Below are 23,184 nucleotides of genomic sequence, written 5' to 3' on the forward strand. Positions count from 1 at the left end.
TTGTTTAGCTTCATGTCATTTATACTCTTTTTGATGCCTTGTGCATTCTAACATTTTTGTGGATTGTTTCTTTTCATGTGGCTGAGGCACGGCCACTAGTTATGCAATTGCTAGCAATCAGAGCAAACAATCATATACCATTGAGCACTAGATTTTGCTATTTCTTCGTTCATTAAAGAAGATATGTGTGCGGATTTATCTTATAAACTTCTTTCATCATAATGAATTGTTAAAATGATAGAAGATGATTTAGTTTCATAGAGACTAACCTCTATAAATCTTGTATGTTTTTATTTCGTTGTTAATTGATTGCTCTCGGTGAAATATAATTAGGGGTTTTGATTCTCAATAACCATTTTAGATACCGGCATGGCACTTGCTCATTTAGACGTACGTCCCTTCTAAGAAGCTGGGCCAGCATAACCTGAAGCCTGGTTTGTGCTGGGCATGATGTGGCCTTATTTTTACATAGTAAAGGCAATGTTTCTGGATCTAAAAAATAAAATAAAATAAAAAATCACATTGTCAAACAGGGGCATAGTATAACGATTCAATATTTTGGCGGGTGAGGGTGTAAAATATACAAGGACATGGTTGAATAATTTGAAAATCACCCGAATTTTGCTTAAAATTTGAAAAAAAAATAAAAAAAAATAACCAAGATTCCTGAACTTAAAATTAAGTGACTTAAAATAAATACCATCCAATGCTCGAGTGATCATAATATGTATAGCATTATTCATTTAAACTTATGGTAGGAACATCAATATGTACAAAGAACTAGAATACATGTTCATTTGTACAGCTAGCATCCTAACTCATAGGCCTATTTGATATATAATCGTCTTGATTTAATGGGAAAAGAAACTGAATAAGCTTTCTTCAAGAAAAAGTCAAATTTGAAAGAGGAAATTATGACCATTACCCCTAAAAAATAATAAATTAGAATAATACACCACTAATGACATAATTTAATGAATGGTCACTGAACTATACAGTAGGTTATTAATTGCTAAATGATATCTAAAGAGTTACTCGTTGATCACTCTACTTTGCTATATGTTACTACTTACTCGTCAAAATGTAAAATGTTAATCATTACTCACCTAAATTTGGATTAAGTTTTTCGTTGCTCACTAAACTTTGCAATATGTAACACCCATGGAAATGATATAGGTAATTGATGGGTAATATTGTTCAAATTTGAGTGAGCAATAAATAACATTTTAAATTTTGATGAGCAAGTAGTAAAATATAGCAAAGTTCAATGAGCAAAGAGTAACCTTCTAAATTTCGGTAAGCAAGCAGTAACATATAGCGAAGTTCAATAACCATTGATTAAATTAACTCCAAAATCATTTCAAAATCATCCAACTAGTAGAGAACTCAAAAATTCTTGCTAAGAAATTTTCACCTACAAGCTGCTTCAATCACCGAACCCCAACCCAAAAAGCCCCAAATCAAAACCTGGGAAATAAAAAACTTCTGTGTTTGTGCTTCTGAATTTTATTGGTCTCATCAGGTCGGTTCACCACATTGAAGAAAATTATTTGATACTGAAGTTCGTAGATAGATAAATCTTTTCATTTTGTATTCATTCTGATGTTTATTTTTTTCTAAATACACTGAAAAGTTCAAAACTAGTTCGATAACTTTTTCTTTTTGAGTTTGAAAATACAAATTAAATTAAAACCAAATAACACATATTTCGTTCTCAGACAGGTTTCTTGAATCTAAATTATAGGTTTATATAATATCCCATGTTTTTGTATGCTGTCTTTTATGCATGATTTTTTTGTGAATGGCCTCTTTTTCAAGTAAAAATGGGGATTGCAATGGGACGCCTTCTCTTGGATGCCAAACCTTGTGTGCAAGATTTGGATTATTGTGGTTTCCTAATTAGCTTTTATGTAAAGTTTAAATATTTATAGGGCGAGTTGTCGTTTATAGGGCGAGTTGTCGGAATCCGCTTTGTGCAAGCTTTGCTAGACCAGATCAGATCACTTATTGTTTTATCGTTGAAGTCACTTTAGTAGAGATGTTGGAATCACAGTCAAATTCACACTCATACGAATTTCAGGGTAAACCATCCCGACATGATCTTAAGTATTGAAAGGGACCTGTACAAGCGTGAAATCCTAATGCTCCAAAGTTCATTAACATACACTATTGCATTCAATAACACATATTGCGTTCTCAGATAGGTTTATATAATATCCCATGTTTTTGTATGCTGTCTTTTATGCATGATTTTTGTGTGAATGGCCTCTTTTTCAAGTAAAAATGGGGATTGCAATGGGACGCCTTCTCTTGGGTGCCCAACCTTGTGTGCAAGATTTGGATTATTGTGGTTTCCTAATTAGTTTTTATGGATAGTTTAAATATTTATAGGGCGAGTTGTTGTGTAAGCTTTGCTAGATCAGACTAGATCACTTGTTTTATCGCTGAAGTCACTTTAGTGGAGACGTCGGAATCAAAGTCAAATTCACACTCATACGAATTTCAGGGAAAACCATCCCGGCATGATCTTAAGTATTGAAAGGGACCTGTACAAGCGTGAAGTCCTAATGCTCCAAAGTCCATTAACATACACTATGATCTGGAATTGACTATGGGTAGTTGGTTCATGGTTACCTTTTTGTCAATATATTTTTTAGTAACATATTATTATGGAGTAGTTGATTATACTGTCTAATTATTTGTATTATCTTTCTGTGTAGGTAACTTTTTCCCTATAAAGTATGTAACGGAGTAATTTATTGTGTACACCAGTCATTTGACAAAAGGTGCTTAAATTCTTGTAGGATGCGCATGAGAGAATGAATAGCATGTTTTCTCCCTTCATCTCGGAGCTTTAGTCTAAAGGGAGGCATATCAATCATTTTCTTGATAGGATGGGAGGTCGTTTTTCTTTATAGTGTCGTAGCACATGTAAAATTCTCAACTTCTTCAGAAAAATTTGCCTCTTTTGAGTTTCTGTATCTTTAACGTTTATTGTTAAAAAGTTTTCCTAATCTAAGGCTAATCAGATAAATTAAATTATATCACTTGTATGTAATGCTGCGACCTTATTGCTTTAATCACTATTCAACGTGGAGTGATGTATCATTCTCTAGTAACACTTCAAATGAAAACATGATTTATTGATGATGTTAACGTTTTTTTTTAAAAAAAATAATTTTTCTTATAAAAACGTGTTCAATTGGAGCTACTTTGATCTAGTTAATATTTGATGATTTTCTCAAGTGAGTAGACTTGTGTCATTTTTTAATTAAAAAGTGACTTTTTTGAGTGATTGTCATTTTTTAATTCTCTGTTACTTTTTTTGAATTTCTATCATTTTTTTGAGTGACAAAAATAACTTTTTAATAAAGGTGACATGATAAAAAAGTGACACTCAACTTTACAAAGTGATGTTTAGTATTTAGTGTGTAGATCGTGTTCTGATTAACACTTAACTTGATCATTTTCTTAAGTGGGCTTTTTAATAATAATAGGTGGCACAGCTACTTTTTAGTTACTTTTTTGAGAGTTTGACATTTTTTAAAATATTTGTCAATTTTTTTTAATTTTTGTCACTTTTTTGAATTTATATAATTATTTATTATTTATTATTATTTTATTATTTTTCATTTTTGTCACTTTATTTAGTGACAAACATAAACTTTAATAAAACTATAAAAGTGACATACTTAACTAAAAAGTGATATTATATGTTACTTTTTAATAAAAAAAAATGACACGGCAAGTATTTTATACTTCCAATATACTTTTTATACGATTTTTCAAAAGACACCTAATTTTAGGAGTATCTTTGTAAGTGGTCCGATTTGAAAAGGGTCATCTTAGTGGGGTGAATTCAAGTGGGCTTCAGTCATACTGTTCGATAAAATCCTGTAAGTTTTCGAAATTGTTGACAAGTAATAAATTTAATAAGTTGAAAGTATAGTCTCACAGGGAATAAGTTCAATTTTACTAATTATGTAAACAAAAAATAATTTAATTTTGTGATTATTGTAAATCAATCTAAGAAAATTATAAAATTGGGGTTTTTATCAAATATGGATGATTGTATTGGATCTAAAATTCGCCTATTACTATCTATTTCAATTCTTGATTCATAATCTAGTTTCATTCATGTATTCATGACAATTGATAAAGCTAATGTATTTAACTTTCTTTTTCAAGACAAATGAATTATATCCTAACTACGACTCGAATATATTCCTAACCCGAATTGAATGGTTAGAACACATTAAATTTTAAATTATATATATGATTGTACACGTTATAAAATACTATTTCTAATATCCATTGCACATATGTTAATTTTGCCGCATTTCAAACTTATTGTAAATATCTCAATATTACAACAAACAACTAATTTTCTATTTGGTGGCTAATCAATTAAATAATGCAATGTGCATGCAAAATTAATCAAGAAACACAAGAATTAAACTAAATTACTAGTCTTGAATTAGAAATAAATGACAAATAGAATTCATCTTCATCCAATACAAAAGAAAATTTAGCCTATCATATTAATATATAAATTACAAAAAAAAATTAATGAAAAAATATCACATGGATAATGAAAGAATAAGCAAGATGTTCATCTTCAAGTCCAAAGTTAAATTCTTCAATTTCTTGATGTAATTGGCCTCCAATTCTTGCCAAGGCTTGATCTTGTCTCTCAAAATATAGTAATTGGCCTATTTTTCTTGATGAATTTGATGATACTATTGCGTATGAAGAGGTAAGAAAAGTTTTTTTTTTTAAATGTGTAACCACCAAAAAATAGGTTAAAATCGCATCCAATTTGGGACCCAAAAGAGTTTGAATGAGGAAAGAAAACTGCCAGTTCTTCTACAAAAAACCTCGTGTGTGCACAAGCATAAACCCCCCCAAACTTGAACTATTGTTTGTCCTCAAACAAGATAGTGACTTAACTCTATACAAAACATGGCTTGATAACCTGTCGTGTCTCAAGATTGTACTAAGTACTTGGCTTCATAAAAAAAATTCATTAGTGAAAGAATGAAATCAACATTTACCTGTTAAATGCATACTTGACGTGTGTGTGTGAACTCATGCCAACATGTCAAGTTTATGATGGGGTTAGTCCCGACCCAGAGTGGTCAAATATGTCTTTACTTCACTCGAGAGATACATAACCCCCCAAACTTATTTTTTTCACTCAATTATCCCGGAGTTGTGTTTTAAAGTTAGGAATTTAAGTAACCGTAATCCTTATCCTCTCTCAGTTTGGATAGATCTAACTACCACAGGTTCATATGTCAACAAGTGAAGGCTCTCCTACATTTGATTGCTTCAACACTCAAGATTAAACTAGGTTACTTACCTTGCCTCAAAGGTATAGTTTCTTCCACCAAATGTCCGAGGGCTTTTTTTTTTCATGTTATTGTCTCTCTTTTGTTTTTCTCGCTTTTTTCTTATTTTCTGACTTTATTATTATTATTATTATTATTATTATTATTATTATTATTATTATTATTATTATTATCATCATCATCTTCTCATTTGCTTTCTATATAACCCATGTAACGAGCTTTAGGCCGGTGACTCCCAAACCAGTTGGTTTTAGGGCACCAGGTTTTAAACCCTTACAGGCTTATTTACTCGAGTTATAAAGGCTCGATCAGATGACTTTTTATTAACCTCTTTCCCTCTTACTTTCTATATGACTCCTTTAGCGAGCTTTGGGTCGGTGACTCCCAGACCAGTTGACCTTAGGGCACCAGATTTTGAAATATCCTTACTGGCTTACTTGCTCAAATCATAGAGGCATGGAAAGAAGTGTTACGCTTTTTTTTTTTTTTTACCAAATAGAATTATGCCCATTTTTTTCTAGACATTTGGCCTCCAAAACCGACCTCCAATTTAAGATTTTCACTTAATTTTCATCCCACTGGTCTATGCAATCCACACAATAAAATTCATGCACGGAGCCCCCACTTATCTCAATGTTTCCCTATAATTGCTCAACCATCTCCAAATCGTCTTACGGTGATTTACAGGTTAATTCGATAGAGGGTTATCATTTTTCTCCTACCTTATGTTAAAAACCCCAATCACAAACCTAAATGTCAAGCATGAATGACGTGCATAGAGAATGTCAAGTATTACATCAACAAGTATTGGTCAATCTATTTAGCAGCATCTCCATATTTTCTAAATTATACCAGTCCAATTATCACATCATAGCCGGCAAAGCTATCAAGCCCACACAAGCAAACAAAAATAAAGCAAAAATGAATAATACATGCAAAAATTTTGAATGTGAATTTTTTTTTTCACTCGCTAATCACAGAGTATGCAGTAGGTAAACATAAATGTTGATGAATATAGACAGTGTGACAAAATATAGATGCCGAAATTATGCACCACCCCCCAAACTTATATAGAACATTGTCCTCAATGTGAAAATAGAAGTTTAAATAAGCATAATTGAAGGACAATAACAAACTAAAGCACAAGATGGAGTACGAGTACTCCCCTGCTCGATATGGAGATTGTTAATGAAAACTGGGACCCGCAATACCGTCTCTGGTGGTGGAATTGTGACGTTCTTTTTGGTGGCATCTTGTAATCTTGTAGGGGTTGATTTGATTTCACAAACAGGTGGGTGATTAATGGTAATGAACTTTGTGTTCGTGTGTAGTGAATGCGATGTAACATCTGCCTCAGAGCCCTTCATCATGTGAGTGTTGTGGATGTAGTCCCTTACGCTTCAATGGAATGATGATTTGTGTGTGATAGCTGGACCGTGTGCGTGAAACTGAGAAGAAATCATGCCCTAGAGTTCATCTCCTCGTGTGTTACGTGTGCAAAAGGAGTGGGGGTTGGATGATGAGTAAATCCACTTCTATGCGGCCGTATAGTGATAAATTTTTTTCCAAAATGAGCCTCGAGTGGTGCCTATGCGACCGCATAGACACCATGTCTATGCGATCGCATAGACACAATTTTTTTTTTTTGATAAATAATTTTGACTTTGAATAGGAAACCCCCCAAAAGAAATAAAATAAAAAAAAACACATTTTTAGACATTATGGCACGTGTATGGGTCTTAAACTTAAAGTCAAACCAAATTTTTGAATTCGCAATCACACATTGATCTTTAAAATTTAGAAAACTCACCGTTGCCTCGAAAAGTGTGAATTTCACACCCAATCACCCAAAACAAATATTCAACACTCATGGCTCGTGCTCAATGCATTGTGACTCATGTGGGTCATGCTTAGACTCTTTTTGACATGTTTGGATGAACGATGTCTTAAAACAATTGAGAATGCTAAAAATTGAAAATAAAAAAAAAATTCTTGAACTAATACAAAATGCAAAATAAATAAAAGGATACGATGGGTTGCCTCCTACCCAGCGCTAGTTTATAGTCGATAGCTTGACTGTTGCACAAGTATTTCATGGCACTTTGAATACGGCTTTGGAGGTCCTGCTTAGCTTGCTCAATTCGTCCTTCTTCCATATTGCAGCTTTCCTCCAAAATTCAACCCTGTCCTTCTCCAAATAGTATGATTTTCCATAATTACCCGTTTCGAACTCGACAATATACACTTCAATTTCTTCATAAAGGTTAATCACAAATTCAATGTTTGAGCAAACGAAGTCAGGAGATTGCATGCTAATTTCCTCTTCTTTGAATGCTCTAACTCTTTTTGATCCGTTATCATTAATCCTTCGATCTTTTCATGCTCCTCTTCTTTGTCCGTTTGGAAGTCCACAATGTATACCTCACCCTCCTTAGAGTCAATGTGAGTGGATTGAGGGTGTACCATACCGACTTCATGAACATCTGATGGTTTCTTCAACTCAAAATTGTAGAGAATTCCTATGTCAAGCTCCTCAATCTGGAAATAGTTGTCTGCCCCGGTAGGATATTTCATTACCTGTGCCTCATTCTCCTCATCAGAAGGAAGTACTGTTTCTCTGTCTGCATTTGATTTCTCCACATTGATTTCTGGTAATTGCACTCCACTTCGAGTTGTAATGGCCTTGGCTTGCTCTTTGGAGTTGATTTCTGTGTTACTTGGCAAATTTCCCTGTGCTCTTCCAGTCAAAGCGATGGTCATCTGTCCCATTTGAGTTTCCAAGTTTTTGATGGCATCATTCTGGTTTTGCAGAGTGATTTCGATTTTCTCCATGTACTGATTGGTCCTCTCCATGAATTTCGCAAACATTTCTTCCAATTGAGATGTCTTCTCCTGCTCAAAATGATCTTGGGGTCTATTCTGATTTTGAATTTGATTTTGATTACCACCCCATAATAGATTTGGATGCTCTCTCCAATCGAAATTGTAAGTGTCTGAATTCGGATAGTTTTGCTGACACTGACCCCATTGCGTGTACTGTACCTGTTCCATTCCCTGCGACAGAATTGGACATTTTGCTGTAGTGTGATCCACTCTACATTCTTCACAACTTGGCCTCCATACATGTATTGCATTTGCTGAATGTGAAATGCTCTCCATCTTATGAAGTAAGGAATCTAATTTAGCAGATAAGGCTGAATATGGATCCATGTCATACACATCTGGCACATTCTTTTGAACAGCTCGTTCTGACGCCCACATGGTTGAAGTAGTAGCCATTCTCTCAAACAATTCCAGTGCTCCATTGATCGTCCTTGTGGATATGGAGCCATCAGACGACAAATCGACCATACTTTTGAAATATGGAAGTAATCCTGTATAGAAATATTGGACCTGAAGTCTCTTGCTGATCCCATGATGAGGACACTTCCTAAGCATGTTCTTGAACCTATTCCAGGTTTCATCAAGTGATTCAAATTCACCCTGAGTAAATGTCGAAATGTCACGCCTCAATTTCGCTACCTTAACTGGTGAGAAGAACTTCGTGCAGAATTTGTGAGCTAACTCATTCCAAGTAGTTATGCTTGCAACGGGAAGTAAATCCAACCATTCGAGTGCTTTATCTTGCAGAGTATGTGGAAACAACCTCAGCTTGATAGCATCGTCCGAAATTCCTTGGTATCTGAAATGTTGACACATATCCAAAAAACGAGATACGTGTGTGTGTGGGTTCTCCTCAGCCTTGCCGTAAAATTGGTATCCATTTTGAAACAGCTGTATCACATTGGTCTTCAACTGAAAATTATGTTGCCCAAATGGTGGATACACTATGCTGGACTGGCTTTGAATCACTTGAGGTGTCAAGAAATCCCCCAGAATCTCATTCCCCTCGTCCATTGCCTCTCCTTCGTTAGCATGAATCATGGGATTGTTTACTTCATTGGCCATTTGTACTGGTGCTTCACAGTGGTTTCTTTGTCATCGGTGAAAGGTACGCTCGATTTCAGGATCAGCTGGAATCAATTCTCCTCCAGGCAATCATGACATGCAAATCTGATAAATAAACCAGAGCGAGCACTGAGGTTCTAACAATTTAAATAACTAAAACAAAAATAAAAGATAATGACCTAAAATAAAAAATAAAAACAAAATTATACTAGCAAATTAAAAAAAATTGAATTTCGAATTAGTACCTCGAGAAATAAAATTAAACTAAACTCAATCCCCGACAACGGCGCCAAAAACTTGTTCGTGAAATATTTCTTTCGATTTAAATTACCGCAAGTGTACAGTTCGTTAACAAGTAATAAAGTGGATCAATTGAGTCCGAATATCGTCCCACAGAGATTGGTTAGTTCAATTTTACTTATCCTGACCTTAACCGAAACAAGAATGTCAAATGTGATTTTTGCAATGTAATTAAACCTACTCTAAATTACGGATGCAAATGTATGTGAATTAAATAAACTAAAATACATTGTGACGTTTTGAATGCAAGTTTAATGTAATAAATGAATGACGAATGTACTAGGGTAGCGAATCCCTATGAAATAATCATTTTTAACCTTAGTTTTACAATTTGACGACACGGTTAGATTTTGAAGAATCAATGTTCCTAAATCTATCCAACACTCTCTCTCGAGATGTATCGAACCTATTTTTACATACCACCGGCCTATATTTCTATGACAAGTGCATATATAAAAATGCATATGGTTTTGTGAACACTTAAAGACTCACGCAAGGCATAGCGGTATATCTCTATCCCCTATCGGACCCTACGATGATTTATACCATGTCGAACCTATTCGACTTCTCTCGAATGCAAGAACAAGTCACCAAACTCACACAAATTACGTGCACGATAATTGCGGAGAAAATAAGTGCATATAAATCATTCAAATTCCAAACGCATGTTTTAATGTCAAAAACGTAAACTAGAGATTAAAAATTCATATAACAAAGTTCATCGTTTTCCTAGCACGAACAAGTCTACCCGAACATAATGGTGGAATTAAATAAATACAAGTGGAACGAAATCACCAAAAATTGACGGAACGCGATCAACATCCAAATTCCTTCCAAAGGCAATCCGAAATTATTCCTTCAACAGCTTGCTGTCCGTCTCCGTTTTCGCGTCTTTGCCGTGTGTAAATAATATGAATATGTAATCTGCAGCCGCCAATTCTATTATCCAATTGAAAATTCCAATTCCGGCAGTCGATTTGTCCTTAATTTCCTCACAGCTTGGTTTCGGTTCCTTATGTATATTTATTTCCACCTTGCAGCCGCCTTTTGTAGTCTCAATTAATTCTCAGCTGCTGCCTTTTGTTTGTGTATGTATGCTTCAATTCCTTCCCAGCAGCTGGCCGATTTGTGGGAATTATGTACGTATATAAGTCAACTTTTCAGCCCACTCAGATTTTATCAATTCCGTACTCAGTTTTCGGCCTCCAACTTGCCGTTTTTCTGCCTGTATATAATATATTCAACTCAGCCCCGGCTTCACCAATCTGATTTCAGCTTTCTGTACGTATATATACAATTAATTCCCAGCCTTGAGCCGCCGATGTGCGTATATGAATAATCCCCAGAAGGGGTTCCAATTATCTCCCCCACGGCTGCTCTTTCTATCTGTACGTGTGTATCATATATATACCAAACAATTAAGCCCTTTTGTAGTCTTGTAAACAAATTAGGAGTCCAAAGTTGATACCAAATAGAGTCCAAACTAAGGCCCAATTTATTTTATTTTCTCTCCTCCATTCGGCAGCTTCTTTTGATGTTATTCAAGACCCATTTTAAATTCCAATGCAATATTTATCTTCCAAGTCCTCAATTCTTTCAAGTGATGCATTTTAGTCCCTGTCGTTTTTTCCCGTTTTGGTCCTTTTTCGTTCCTTTTCTCTTGAATTTCGCCAGAGTCATCAACATTGTCCTACAAAACGAAATTATATAGAATTAAGTCATATTCAAACACTTTTATCAACAATTAGTCATATTTTGTGGACCAAATAAGTGTGTAAAAACGCACTTATCAGTGCACAAGCATAGCCATCGCATGCTCCATGAATAGCCCATGCACAAGCCATTTTGCGCCCTATTGTCCATGAGCAACAATATTTTAATTATAACTTTCTCTCATGATGTCTAATTGAGGTGATTCAAAGTGTATTGAAAAGCTAGCTCAAAGAGATACAATTATTCTAGAGGTAAAAGTTTCCAATTTGAATGTTTCACATCAAAAAATGGGTCTAAAATTGAGGCTAAAAACTCAAAGCATAATTTCTTCGGCTGGAAATTGATTTGTGAAAATACTTCAACTCTATTTAACTCCTTTGATCTCTAAATTGCATCCAATTGATCGTATGCGATGTTCAATCATCATTTAATTGTTCGAATCAACTATTGAATGTTTTCACTTTGATCCTCAAACTTTGGATTTCTTTCATTTTTGCCAATTTTCTTTTATTTCTTCCAATTTCACCAATTTGCATTGAGTTCAATCTAACAATCATATTTAACACATAATTAATGTATAACTTATTTAAATCACTAATAAATACTCCAATTTACTGGCTTGGATAAATGTACAAAATATACTTATCAAACACTCCAAACTTTAACATTCGTTTATCCTCAAATAAAACTATATCATATCAACCAAAAATTTTAAAAACACATAGTTAGATAATTTTCTTTTGGCCTCAAATCAAAATTCTTTTATTAAAACTATGAATTGCTTCAAAATCACATCCCTACAATTAATTTCTACTTATTTAATGCAAAATTGACGCCTGTGTCTCGTGTGTGTGAAAATTCATGTTAAGCATCTTAAATTCAAAAAGTGATTCAAATCTAGACTCTCAATGGTCAAATATATCATTTTTTTCTCTTGTACGATTCACACCCCCAAACTTGTTTTTAACTCTTTTCCCAATATATGATCTAAGATTGAATTTATAAACTAGTCCTCGCCCTTTTTACTTTGGTTCAATTTTACTAATTGCAGCTTAACATATTAATAAATGAAGATTCTCCTTATTTTTTATTGCTTCAACCCCTAAGAATCAATTAAGCTAATAACCAACTATCAAAGGTCTAATTCTCTAAAGTAAGTGTTTGGAGTTTAATGAAAGCATGTATATATATATTTCCAACATCTTATATGTGAATTTCTCTCTATTGAGCTTTCCAAATGACCCAAGTAGCGAGTTTTTGGTCGATGACTTTAGAGCACTAGGTTTTAAATACCCTTGCAGGCTTGATCACTAGGTCATAAAGGTTACGAATAGACGTTTCACAATGAGATTTTTTTTTCTTTTTATTTTTACTTTTTTATGCAATGATTAGTACAATGCCCTTTATTAAACTCCAATTTTCAAAACTTGACACCTAACTCAAGATTTTCATGTAATTTTCAATTTATTGGCCATAGACAATACACACAAAATTTAGCACATATGGAACCCACATTTATCTTAATGTTTCTCTACAACAGTTTAATCACTCACAAACTATTCTAAATATGGTTTGAGGATGTATAATTTAGTGGTTGTTTGGATTTAGCATCTAGGGTCAACTATATTTTTTTTAACCCATTTAAATTTTGAATCAAATAATTCCTTGTAAAACATAAATTTGGTGCTAAAAAATATCAAGTTTTATATAAATAAGCATAAATCAACCCTAATGTGCGACTTTTTTACAATTTATAGCCAAACACATGGTTCCGAATATGTTCATCATAATAGGCAAATTTATCTAACCTACACAAGCACACAAAATCAATACGCTAAAAATAAATTATTGTTCTTTTTTCAGATTTTCAAAAAATATTTGGCCCTCAAACAAGCACACAAACCAATAAAATTCAATATTTTTACCCCCAAACTTATAACAGACATTGTCTACAATGTCTAAAAATTTAACAAGCAATCTATAAAAATTAAGGGCAACCAAGGGAACTAAGTACACTTTTGATATAAATCTGCAACTAGCGGATGGAATGGCATGAAAGTGTTGGATCACTTGCTATGTATCTTCTCTTATCCAATTTGTCCAGGTGTCATGTTCATTCAAAATAATTAGAAAATCAATGATAACATAGAACACTTTATAATAAGCTTAGACACACCCTAAAGGAAAATATGGGGAAGAAAATATCTTCTTCATACTCTTCTTCAATAATTGATATCTCATCGAATTGAATGGTTGGTTCATAACCAAATTTCACCAACAATGATAATTCTTTCCTTTCAATTTTTCCAAGTGAGTTATATCCTCAACTTTTAAATTCATCCCAAAATACGGAATTGTTGTACGTATATTACTTTCATCCGACATAGCAAGTTCATTATAATATTTTGCAAGTACCTTCTCATTCAATAGGGGAGGACCAATTTTCTTAAGAATGATGTTATCACACACACACACACACACACACACACACACACACCCCTATATAGCATTCATCAGATTTGTCAATTTCTTATTTTCAACATCTTAAATATTGTTTAAACCACAAAAGTTTGGATATAAAGGGATTAGTGCATGTATTCAAGCATTGCCCAGTATAATACATCCTATTACAAAGCTCACAAATTATGTCTTCTACAAGCACATCCTCATCATCCATGTTGAGATTACTTCTTGTGAGAAATTTAACTCCTTTGTCATCATTAGAATCCTACATATATTGTTTAATAGTACCTGAAAGCGTACTAATCACAAGAAAGATCAGGGTGGATAACCAAATTTATCAAAACTAAAATTAAATACTATATTCTTCGACAACGACACCAAAAACTTATTCGATAAAATCCCGCAAATGTACGGAATCATTGATAAATAATAGATTTAGTAAGTTAATGGTATCGTCCCATATGGAATAAATTCAAATCAAGTTTACTAATTATGTATGGAACTCGAACTATATAAACAAAAAAAAAAGATTTTGTGATTATTCTAAATTGATCTAAAGAAACGGTAAAATTGGGATTTTTATCAAATATGGATGATTGTATTGGATCTAGAATTTGCCTATTGCTATATATTTCAATTCTTAACTCGTAATCTAGTTTCGTTCATGCATTTATGACAATCGATAAAGCTAATGTATTTAATTTTTTTTCCAAGGCAAATTAATTCTATTTTAATCACGATCTAAATCTATTCCTAGCTCAAATTTGTATAGTTAGAACGCATTAAATTTTAGATAATCTATATGATTGCATACGTGATAAATGTTATTCCTAACATCTACTGCACATATGTTGATTTTGCCATGTTTTAAACTTATTGTGAGTCTCTAACACTGCAATAAGTAACTAATTATCTAATTGGTGGCCAATCAATTAAATAATGAAATAGGTATGTAAAATTAATCAAAAAACACAAGAATTAAACTGAATTTCTAGTCTTATATTAGAAATTAAAAAAAACAAACAGGGCATATCTTCATCCAATACAAGAGCGGATCCAACCAAGCATATTAATGTATAAATTACAAGAAAAATAATGAAAAAATAATACCCGGATCATGAAAGTATATGCAAGATGTTGATTTTCTAGTCCAAAGTTAAATTCTTCAATGTCTTGATGCAATTGGCCTTCAATTCTTGCTAGGGCTTGATCTCGTCTCTCAAAATACATTAATTAGCTCCTTGTTCTTAATAAATTTGATGGTATTATTGTGTATGAAGAAGCAAGAGAGGGGTTTTTTTTTAATGTGTAACCTTTGTTCTTTATTTATAAAAGTCAGAAAATATGTCAAAATTGTGTTCAATTTGGGTCCCAAAAGAGTTTGAATCGAAAAGGAAAACTACTGATTCGTCTACAAAAAAACCCTGTGCGAGTGCATAACCACTGCCTATGCCATTGATCCATATTGCTCTCATGTCATGAACTTTGTGTCTCGCGTGCTTGCCATTTTGCGCGCTATTGTTCCTGAGTAACTTTCTCTTCCGATATCCGATTGAGGTGATTCAAAGTATGTTGAAAAGTTAACTCAAAAGCTACAATTCTTCTGGATTTATAATTTTTCCAATAGGAACGTTTGTTATCTAAAAATGGGTCTCAAGTTGATACTAAAAATTCAAATTATAACTTCTTCGGCTGAAAATCGACTTGTGAAAATATTTCAACTCTATTTCATTCATTTGGCCTCCAATTTGTATCTATTTGATTATATGTGATCTTCAATCATCATTTTATGGTTTGAATCAACTACTAAATGTTTAAATTTTGGTTCCCAAACTTTGGATCTCTTTGGTTTTTGCTTTTTTTTCGTTCGTTCTTCCAATTCTACCAATTTGCATTGAATTTAACCTAACAAACATATTAAACACATAATTAAGCTATAACTCATTTAAATCACTAATAAATACTCCAATTTATTGACTTGGATAAGTGTACAAAATATAATTATCACACCCCAACTAGCAATTTGGTTCGAGGTTAAGAAAAGAGAATATGACAAAAAAAAAAAACCATGTTTTTAAGTTTCAATTAAGCTACTTGTACAAAAATTATTTATACCTTTATTGAATTTCATTTATTCAAATCAAGGGCCAAAATAATACCATCTCATCGTTAGTCAAACTTTTGTCAAACTAATTGTACATGTAGCATCACTCTTTAATTTTTTCCTCTAATACTAATCACGCTTTTTGTATGATATTTTTAGACTTGCATATAACCTATTATTATGTTAGGTTATTGTTTTGTGATTATTTTGCACACATGTGACTTTTGTTCTAATGTTTGTGACCTCTGGTAAACATACACATGACCTCTAATAAGCATTATGTTATTATCAGTTTTGAATGGTGTACAGGTAGAACCACTACTGACACCTCACGTGGGGGTGGGTGCATTAATTTTTGGGCATTGTTTATTCAGGTGGGCTAGGCCTTCGTGAGTTTCTTGTAAAAATTCTGTCTAGAATAAATCCGTGTTATTATTTGCAATCATTTTGTACACATGCGTGAACAACTTTAAGGTATTTGTGACAAGATTCGAAATTGTCTTGGACAAATTGATGGTTATGATCGATATCCAGTTGAGAAAAATATAGAATAAATGAAGAACGATTCTGCTTATATTATTCACCATAGATGTGTGAATGGAGAATAAAATTGTTTATGAGAGACTTAATTATAGGTGAATGATGATTGTGTTATTCATCATAAGTTATTATACTTTGACTACACAGAGTTTGGCTTACTTCGATTTGGATGGTGAATTGCAAATCTTATATAACTACGATATTCATTCGCCACAAGTAAGAGTCTATCAATAAAAAAATAAGGTATCACCCCAAAAAAAAAGTTATTGTTCTTTGACTAATGATTGTTTCCATCTCGATTTTATAAGATATTTAGATTGAATCCTGATATTAGTTAGCCCAGTTATTTTTTTATTAGATTATACAAACACTATATTCACCCATGACTAATTTGTCTTGACAATAAAATCATGCTTATCTTCATTCATTTGATTCAAAAATTAGAGAAAAAAGAAAATTAACTTATCTAAATATATTTAAAAAATTACTTAATAACTCAACTTATTTTTAATCCTGGCCAAACAAGAATAAAACTATGTCCCATAATATTCCCTTTTTGATTTTGAGGCCATATTTTCTCCTTAACTAAATTCCTACTAACGCTCTCATTAACAGGTTCTTGAATGGCGCCAAATCTCTATACCTATTCTTCAACTGTCAATTCTTCCTTACCACCCCGGTTCATCCTCTATTTCAAAGCCCTCCTGAACCGGCGTTTCTTTTTTGGAAACCAACTCCATCATTCATCTTCCATTGTCATTATCATACTCTGAATTTTCTTCTTCTTTTAGTTAGAAATTGAAAATTCACGGTTTCAGAGCTTATGGTTCTAGGCTTCATTTCCCTACTTTTGACCTTTGGTCAGAACTACATTGCCGAAGTCTGTATTCCCGAACATATTGGAGACACTATGTTGCCATGCCCCAAGCAAGGACATTCTAAAGAACCACCTGCACATAAGAGTGAGTCACATAGAAGGCTCTTATGGTATGAGCATAGAATTTTGGCAGCAGATAGTTCAGCCAAAGAATGCAAGAAAGTAAGAATTCGTTAATTTGCCAAAGTCAAATTTTACATTTGATCTGCTTGGGATGCTGTAAAAAACTTTAGTGTTTATGGCTCTGCGTGTAAGTGTTGGGTGACTTTGTTGATTTAATGCTTTTACCCTTCTCCGTTGGATTGTACACTTTTCTTATTGGCCTATTATATGGGTATATTGGGTATTGATATGCGTATCAGGTTGCTCTAATCCTCCTATTATATAAAAGATTTACTGGGGGCAATTTTTGTTGAAGATATATAGACTAAGAGGCATGAGATCTCCATTGTAATTCTCCTTCTTTATATTGAAAAATTTACTGCAGCGAGTCCACATAGCTGTCACATTAGAGAAATAATGTTAGTTCTGATTTCATTTTGCTTATTATTGCTCTTGTAGCTGGGTTAGGTCTAAATCCTTAAAAATTTTAATGCTAAATATTTGATATTTTCTTGTGACTGGCTCAGCATTAGTGAAACACAGATATTTTGTATACTCCATGATCATTTTAAACAAATGTGTTCTTTAATGTAATAGGGATATGTGCCACTTATATCCATCAATGGACTGCATCAACTACACATCTTCATATTCTTTTTGGCCATATTCCATGTCATTTATAGTGCAATAACAATGATGCTGGGAAGATTGAAGGTAACTTTATTCAAGTACTCATAATATCTTCAAAGGTTTCAACTTTTCGTCATGATTTCTTGCCTAATCTCGAGACCACTTTCTTTTGTAGTCAATGAATTTGGCCTTATTTGTATTCTGGTTTCTTCTCTCTCTCTCTGTCTCTCTCTTTTCTGAAACAATGGTGCAGATTCGTGGATGGAAACATTGGGAAAGAGAATTTGCTAATGACTATGAAATATCAAACGGTATTTTTTCCTGAGAATTAAATATAATAATTTTTGTTCTGAATGTCTTTCCTCGTTCATACTTGTGCTATCGAGTTGTTTTTCACTTTGTTTCTGAAATCCGTGTTTCTGTATTATGCAGATCCTTCTAGATTCAGACTTACACATCAGACATCTTTTGTGAGAGACCATGCCAGTTTCTGGACGAGAAACCCTGTCCTGTTCTACATTGTAAGAATAACAATGAGTAAAATGTTGGTATTTGATTGATTATTATTTACATATGAAACAGGCAATTGTTTTAATAGCATTATCTCAGATTTTATGAACTGGTATGTACATGAATGCAGTTTATATTTTCTAGGTGTGAAGAATTAACTAAACTCAATCATTTCAGGTTTGCTTTTTCCGGCAATTCTTTAGGTCTGTTACTAAAGCTGACTACTTGGCAATGCGACATGGGTTCATCTCAGTATGTTCTTCAAAAGAAACGTTCGTGTAATGTTAGATATTTTATCCAAAATATTAATACTCTTATACTCCCCATTGAATGTGAAATCTTTATAGGTTCATTTAGCCCCTGGAAGAAAGTTTAATTTTCAGAAATACATCAAAAGGTCATTGGAAGACGACTTTAAAGTTGTTGTAGGAATCCCGTATGATCTATTTCCTCTTTATATTTGTTATTTCGTCAATAGTCACCAGAATATAAAGCACCAAATATTACTTGTCTCACTTGATATCTTGGTGTTTCTTTCAGTCCAGTGCTCTGGTTTTCTGCAGTGCTCTATCTGCTTCTCAATGTTTCTGGATGGCAAACTATGTTTTGGCTGTCAATAATGCCCCTAATAGTAAGCTTCTCTTGTTATGATATTATTTCCGTCCTTTCTATTGGTTTCGACTAGATTTAAAAGCTAATTACTGGGTTGGTTAAAGATAATGTTAGCAGTTGGTTCAAAGCTCCAAGCAATCATAACTCAAATGGCTGTTGAAATCCAAGAAAGACACGCTGTTGTTCAAGGCATACCTCTTGTCCAAGTCTCCGACAGGCATTTTTGGTTTAGCTGGCCTAAATTAGTTCTTCATCTTATCCATTTCACGCTCTTTCAGGTTGAGTTTCTACCTTTTCATTCAGTACATTGCAGCATTCTCTTTTCTCTGCAAATGATGGATATTTTTACTTTTTGGCACTATGTGTTCCAAATGTTAACTACATAGGACTAGCTTGGATGGTACAATGCTACAAAATTTAGCTTCTTATTTATTTATTTATTTTTTTCCTTAATGGAATTTTGTAATGTCAAATCAACCTTACCAGACACAAAAATGTTTCATGCACATCCTATCAAAATATTTCATGTATTATTTCAGTATGATAATACTTTCAACTATAAATTGCATTTATATTTGTAGTGCCACTTTTCGGATGCAAATTTTCTGATCAGCCTTTTTTCCCCCTCTTATCTGTGTCCAGAATGCATTTGATATAACATATTTCATCTGGATATCGGTAAGGAATCTCTTTTCCCTGTATTCCTTTACGTCTACTGTGCATTAAGTACTCTGTACTCGAGGGATGAAATACTTTTTTGTATTGCAGTATGAATTTGGGCTGTATTCTTGCTTCCATGACAGCATACTTTTGGCCGTGCTTAGAGTTGGTCTCGGGTAATTATTGAGCCGTTCTCTCATTAGTCCATATTCTGAAGGTTCACCTGTCGAAAGAAGAGAAGAAATAGTGGAAAATTTATGTGAAGAATCCTTTTTCAAAATAACAGGATTCTTGAATTTGTATCATAAATTGTCGAAAAGGATATGAATGTATTGGAATAAAGTTATTTCTAATTTAATAAATTTGCAGGCTAGGAGTCCAGTTTTTATGCAGTTATATTACGCTTCCACTTTATGCACTCGTGACACAGGTAACTCTCCTTGATGATTCAATTTTTTTTTTTTTTTTCCATTCGTTTCTCTGAGGTAGTTTTTGTTCAAGAGCAATTGTATTTACTCGAGTCAGTCGAAAGAATCGTGTTCTCAAGTTTTCGTTCTTGTGGTGTATTTTCAGATGGGATCAAACATGAAAAAGAGTATTTTTGATGAACATACTTCCAAGGCATTAAAGAGCTGGCATAAGCATGCAAAGAAGAAGAAAGAGCGTCCTCCAACCCAAACATTAGGAGGGAGCCCAAGAGATTCAGTAAACGCTTATTTTCATCCCAATGGTGGGGACGACGCTCGATCAAGTATTGAGATGATAGATGCAGAAGCACTTTCTTCTAGAACGACGGCCAACATCACTGCCAGTGTAGACATTCCGTGAGAAAATCATGATAGTAATCAATCTGCGAATACAGATCTGCTAACAGGCCGGTGATCAGGGGTGCAAAGTGTATAGAACATATTAACTCTGAAAGCTCGAAATATAGACGTAAGACCAAAATATGACTTATTATGAGTGCTTAAAAGTTATTTTTATTTTCGATCCAAAAAAAAAGTTTTTTTTATTTAATTTTTCTTGTTATACAACATATTAGACCACCCAAAAGATGCACGGCGAATATATATACACACACACACACCTTGTTTGGTGGGGATTAAAATTTGATTTTTAGTAGATTTTAATAGAAGTTGGCGAAATATGGTTAAAAAGTTGTGAAATCCATAAGATATATGGTTGAAATTAATTATTGATTTTGATTTAAATTAAAATTTAGATTTTAATTGCTACCAAACAAAGAGTTAATCTTTTAATTCTAGTGTATCTTTTAATTCTAGTGTGCCAAAATGCCATTAAGATACATGGATAGGATAAAAGTAGAAACTAAATTAATCTCTCTCTTATTATCATTTTGCTTAGGGAAAATTGTAGTCGAGGTATCAAACATTTCGTTTATTAGTAGACTTTACCCAAACATTTAGTTTGTGCCATTGGAGGTACCAAACATTTTAATCGCACCCAAAGTCCAAATGGATGAAAATCGTCCGTTTGATCGTTAGTCGACCAATAAAATTGAATTTTGACCAATTTTTGACCAACTTAAAAGGGTAAAAAGGTAAATTCGCTATTTAATTTTATAATAAAACAAATAAACTAATATACTAAATAAAAATAAAAGAAACTACTATTCATCTTCTTCTTCCCCCCATCTCACCCTTACCTACCCACTCTTAAGGGTTCGGAGCATATAAACACCTTACAACTGATGGAGAAGGATATCAGCAGATGAACATTTTATCATTAGTCTCTTGCTATCTCGAACTACCAATCTGAAGTTGACAGCAATCTTGAGTGAATCATCCTTCAATCTGTACATTTATCAAAAAGAGGAATAATTCATTCCCAATATGGACACTTATTTCACTGTCCCACCCCATCGCACCCCACCCAACCATCTTTGTCCCCAATTGTGTGGGTCTACAACTTCGAGATTTTCCCGTTGAGCCTAAGGGCCCAAGGGTGCGGTCTGGGAGTCGCAATGAATAGATTAGTGGAGTGCTACTAATGCCATTTATATCCCTTTACAAGAGCATTACAATTGGAGGGGCTTTCTTTCTGTTTGTAGAGATTGCAATTGTGGCTTGGATTTTCTTCTACACATTGTTGTCTGAGACACAAGGGAGAACACTAGAGGATATGGAGAACCCTAGTGACAAGTGGGGTGGGGTGCGGTGGTGCTGGTGACTGGTTTAGGGACAAAGATGGTGGCGTGGGTGGGATGGGATGGGATGGGATGGGTGGGGTGGGGTGGCGTGGGGAGGTTGAAGAAGAAAACCCTTTTTTAATTTATTTTCTTAATTTTTTGATTTTTTTTGTTCAATTTATTTAATATTCTAATTATCAAGTTACCATTTTACCCATTCCGATTTGGTCAAAATAGGTCAAAATTTATTTTTCTTGGTCAATTAACGGTCAAATAGACGGTTTCCATCCATTTGGACTTCGGATGCGAATTTTTGAAATGTTTGGTACCTCCAGTGGCACAAACTAAAAATTTGGACAAAGTCCGTTAATAAACGAAATGTTTGATACCTTGGTTGCAATTTTCCCTTTTGCTTATTATCGCTCTCACTGCATGTCCATCAAACTAGTATGTAAGAATTTTTATTTTATTATTTATTTATTTTTATTTTTTTTGGGCAGAGCTGAAGTGAGGTTTCCTCATGATTATTTATGACTGTGAAAGGGTTTGGCACTGGCAATTCATCGGTGTTTTAGTACTATCTGATTTACTTTTCGTCTTGTTTACCATTGAGTTTGAGAATTTATTTTTTGATAATGTTTATTTACAATTTTTTTGATTAAAAAATGAAATTTCAGTACAATTTCTAGTTAAAATCTACTGTATGTACGGAAAGTGACTGTCAAAATTAATACAGATGACACTTGACAGCAATATCGCAAAAAAAGAAAGAAATTATGGCAGCAATTCCTCTGCCATTTCTAGTTTAGCTAAGAAATGTGCCCATGGGCCCACAAACTTACCCTGTTACCCACCATTCAATTTCAAGCGTCGTGTTGCTTGAGTAGGGGGCGTCACATAACCCCGTTGTCCAAGGGTTGTTCAAGGGGCTTTATTCTCAATTTCAAATCAATAGTGAAAGCCTCCTCCCTTCCTCCTCGCCCTCATTGCCAATGACCCTTATACCTTTTTTTTAATATTCATTTGGACTTATTTAATTTGATTGAATTATTAAATTTAATTGTTTAAATTACTTACATTCAAATTTGAGCATGTTATGAGACTAGAGTGATTGTGTTTGATTTTGATTGAAGTGTATTTATATATTGGAGGGAATTTGCTTTAAATAAGAAATTTACTATATTTAATAGATAGCAAGTTTTGTAAAATTGAGGGGGAAAAAATA

General features: G+C 33.5%; 1 protein-coding gene across 1 annotated transcript; it reads left to right on the forward strand.

Annotated features, from left to right (window-relative positions):
- Nucleotides 1-17,225: 17,225 nt before the first annotated feature.
- On the forward strand, nucleotides 17,226-20,827 carry LOC111373793 (MLO-like protein 5). Its single transcript, XM_022996353.1, has 12 exons — nucleotides 17,226-17,458; nucleotides 17,996-18,112; nucleotides 18,282-18,339; nucleotides 18,461-18,549; nucleotides 18,716-18,790; nucleotides 18,886-18,974; nucleotides 19,079-19,169; nucleotides 19,255-19,428; nucleotides 19,793-19,828; nucleotides 19,919-19,986; nucleotides 20,180-20,240; nucleotides 20,384-20,827. Exons 1-12 carry the CDS (start codon nucleotides 17,243-17,245, stop codon nucleotides 20,636-20,638), a joined length of 1,329 nt encoding a protein of 442 aa, XP_022852121.1. The 5' UTR covers nucleotides 17,226-17,242; the 3' UTR covers nucleotides 20,639-20,827.
- The last annotated feature ends 2,357 nt before the right edge of the window (nucleotides 20,828-23,184 follow it).

The sequence above is a fragment of the Olea europaea genome, unplaced genomic scaffold, assembly GCF_002742605.1.
Source record: "Olea europaea var. sylvestris unplaced genomic scaffold, O_europaea_v1 scaffold1165, whole genome shotgun sequence".
NCBI classification, from domain to species: domain Eukaryota; kingdom Viridiplantae; phylum Streptophyta; class Magnoliopsida; order Lamiales; family Oleaceae; genus Olea; species Olea europaea.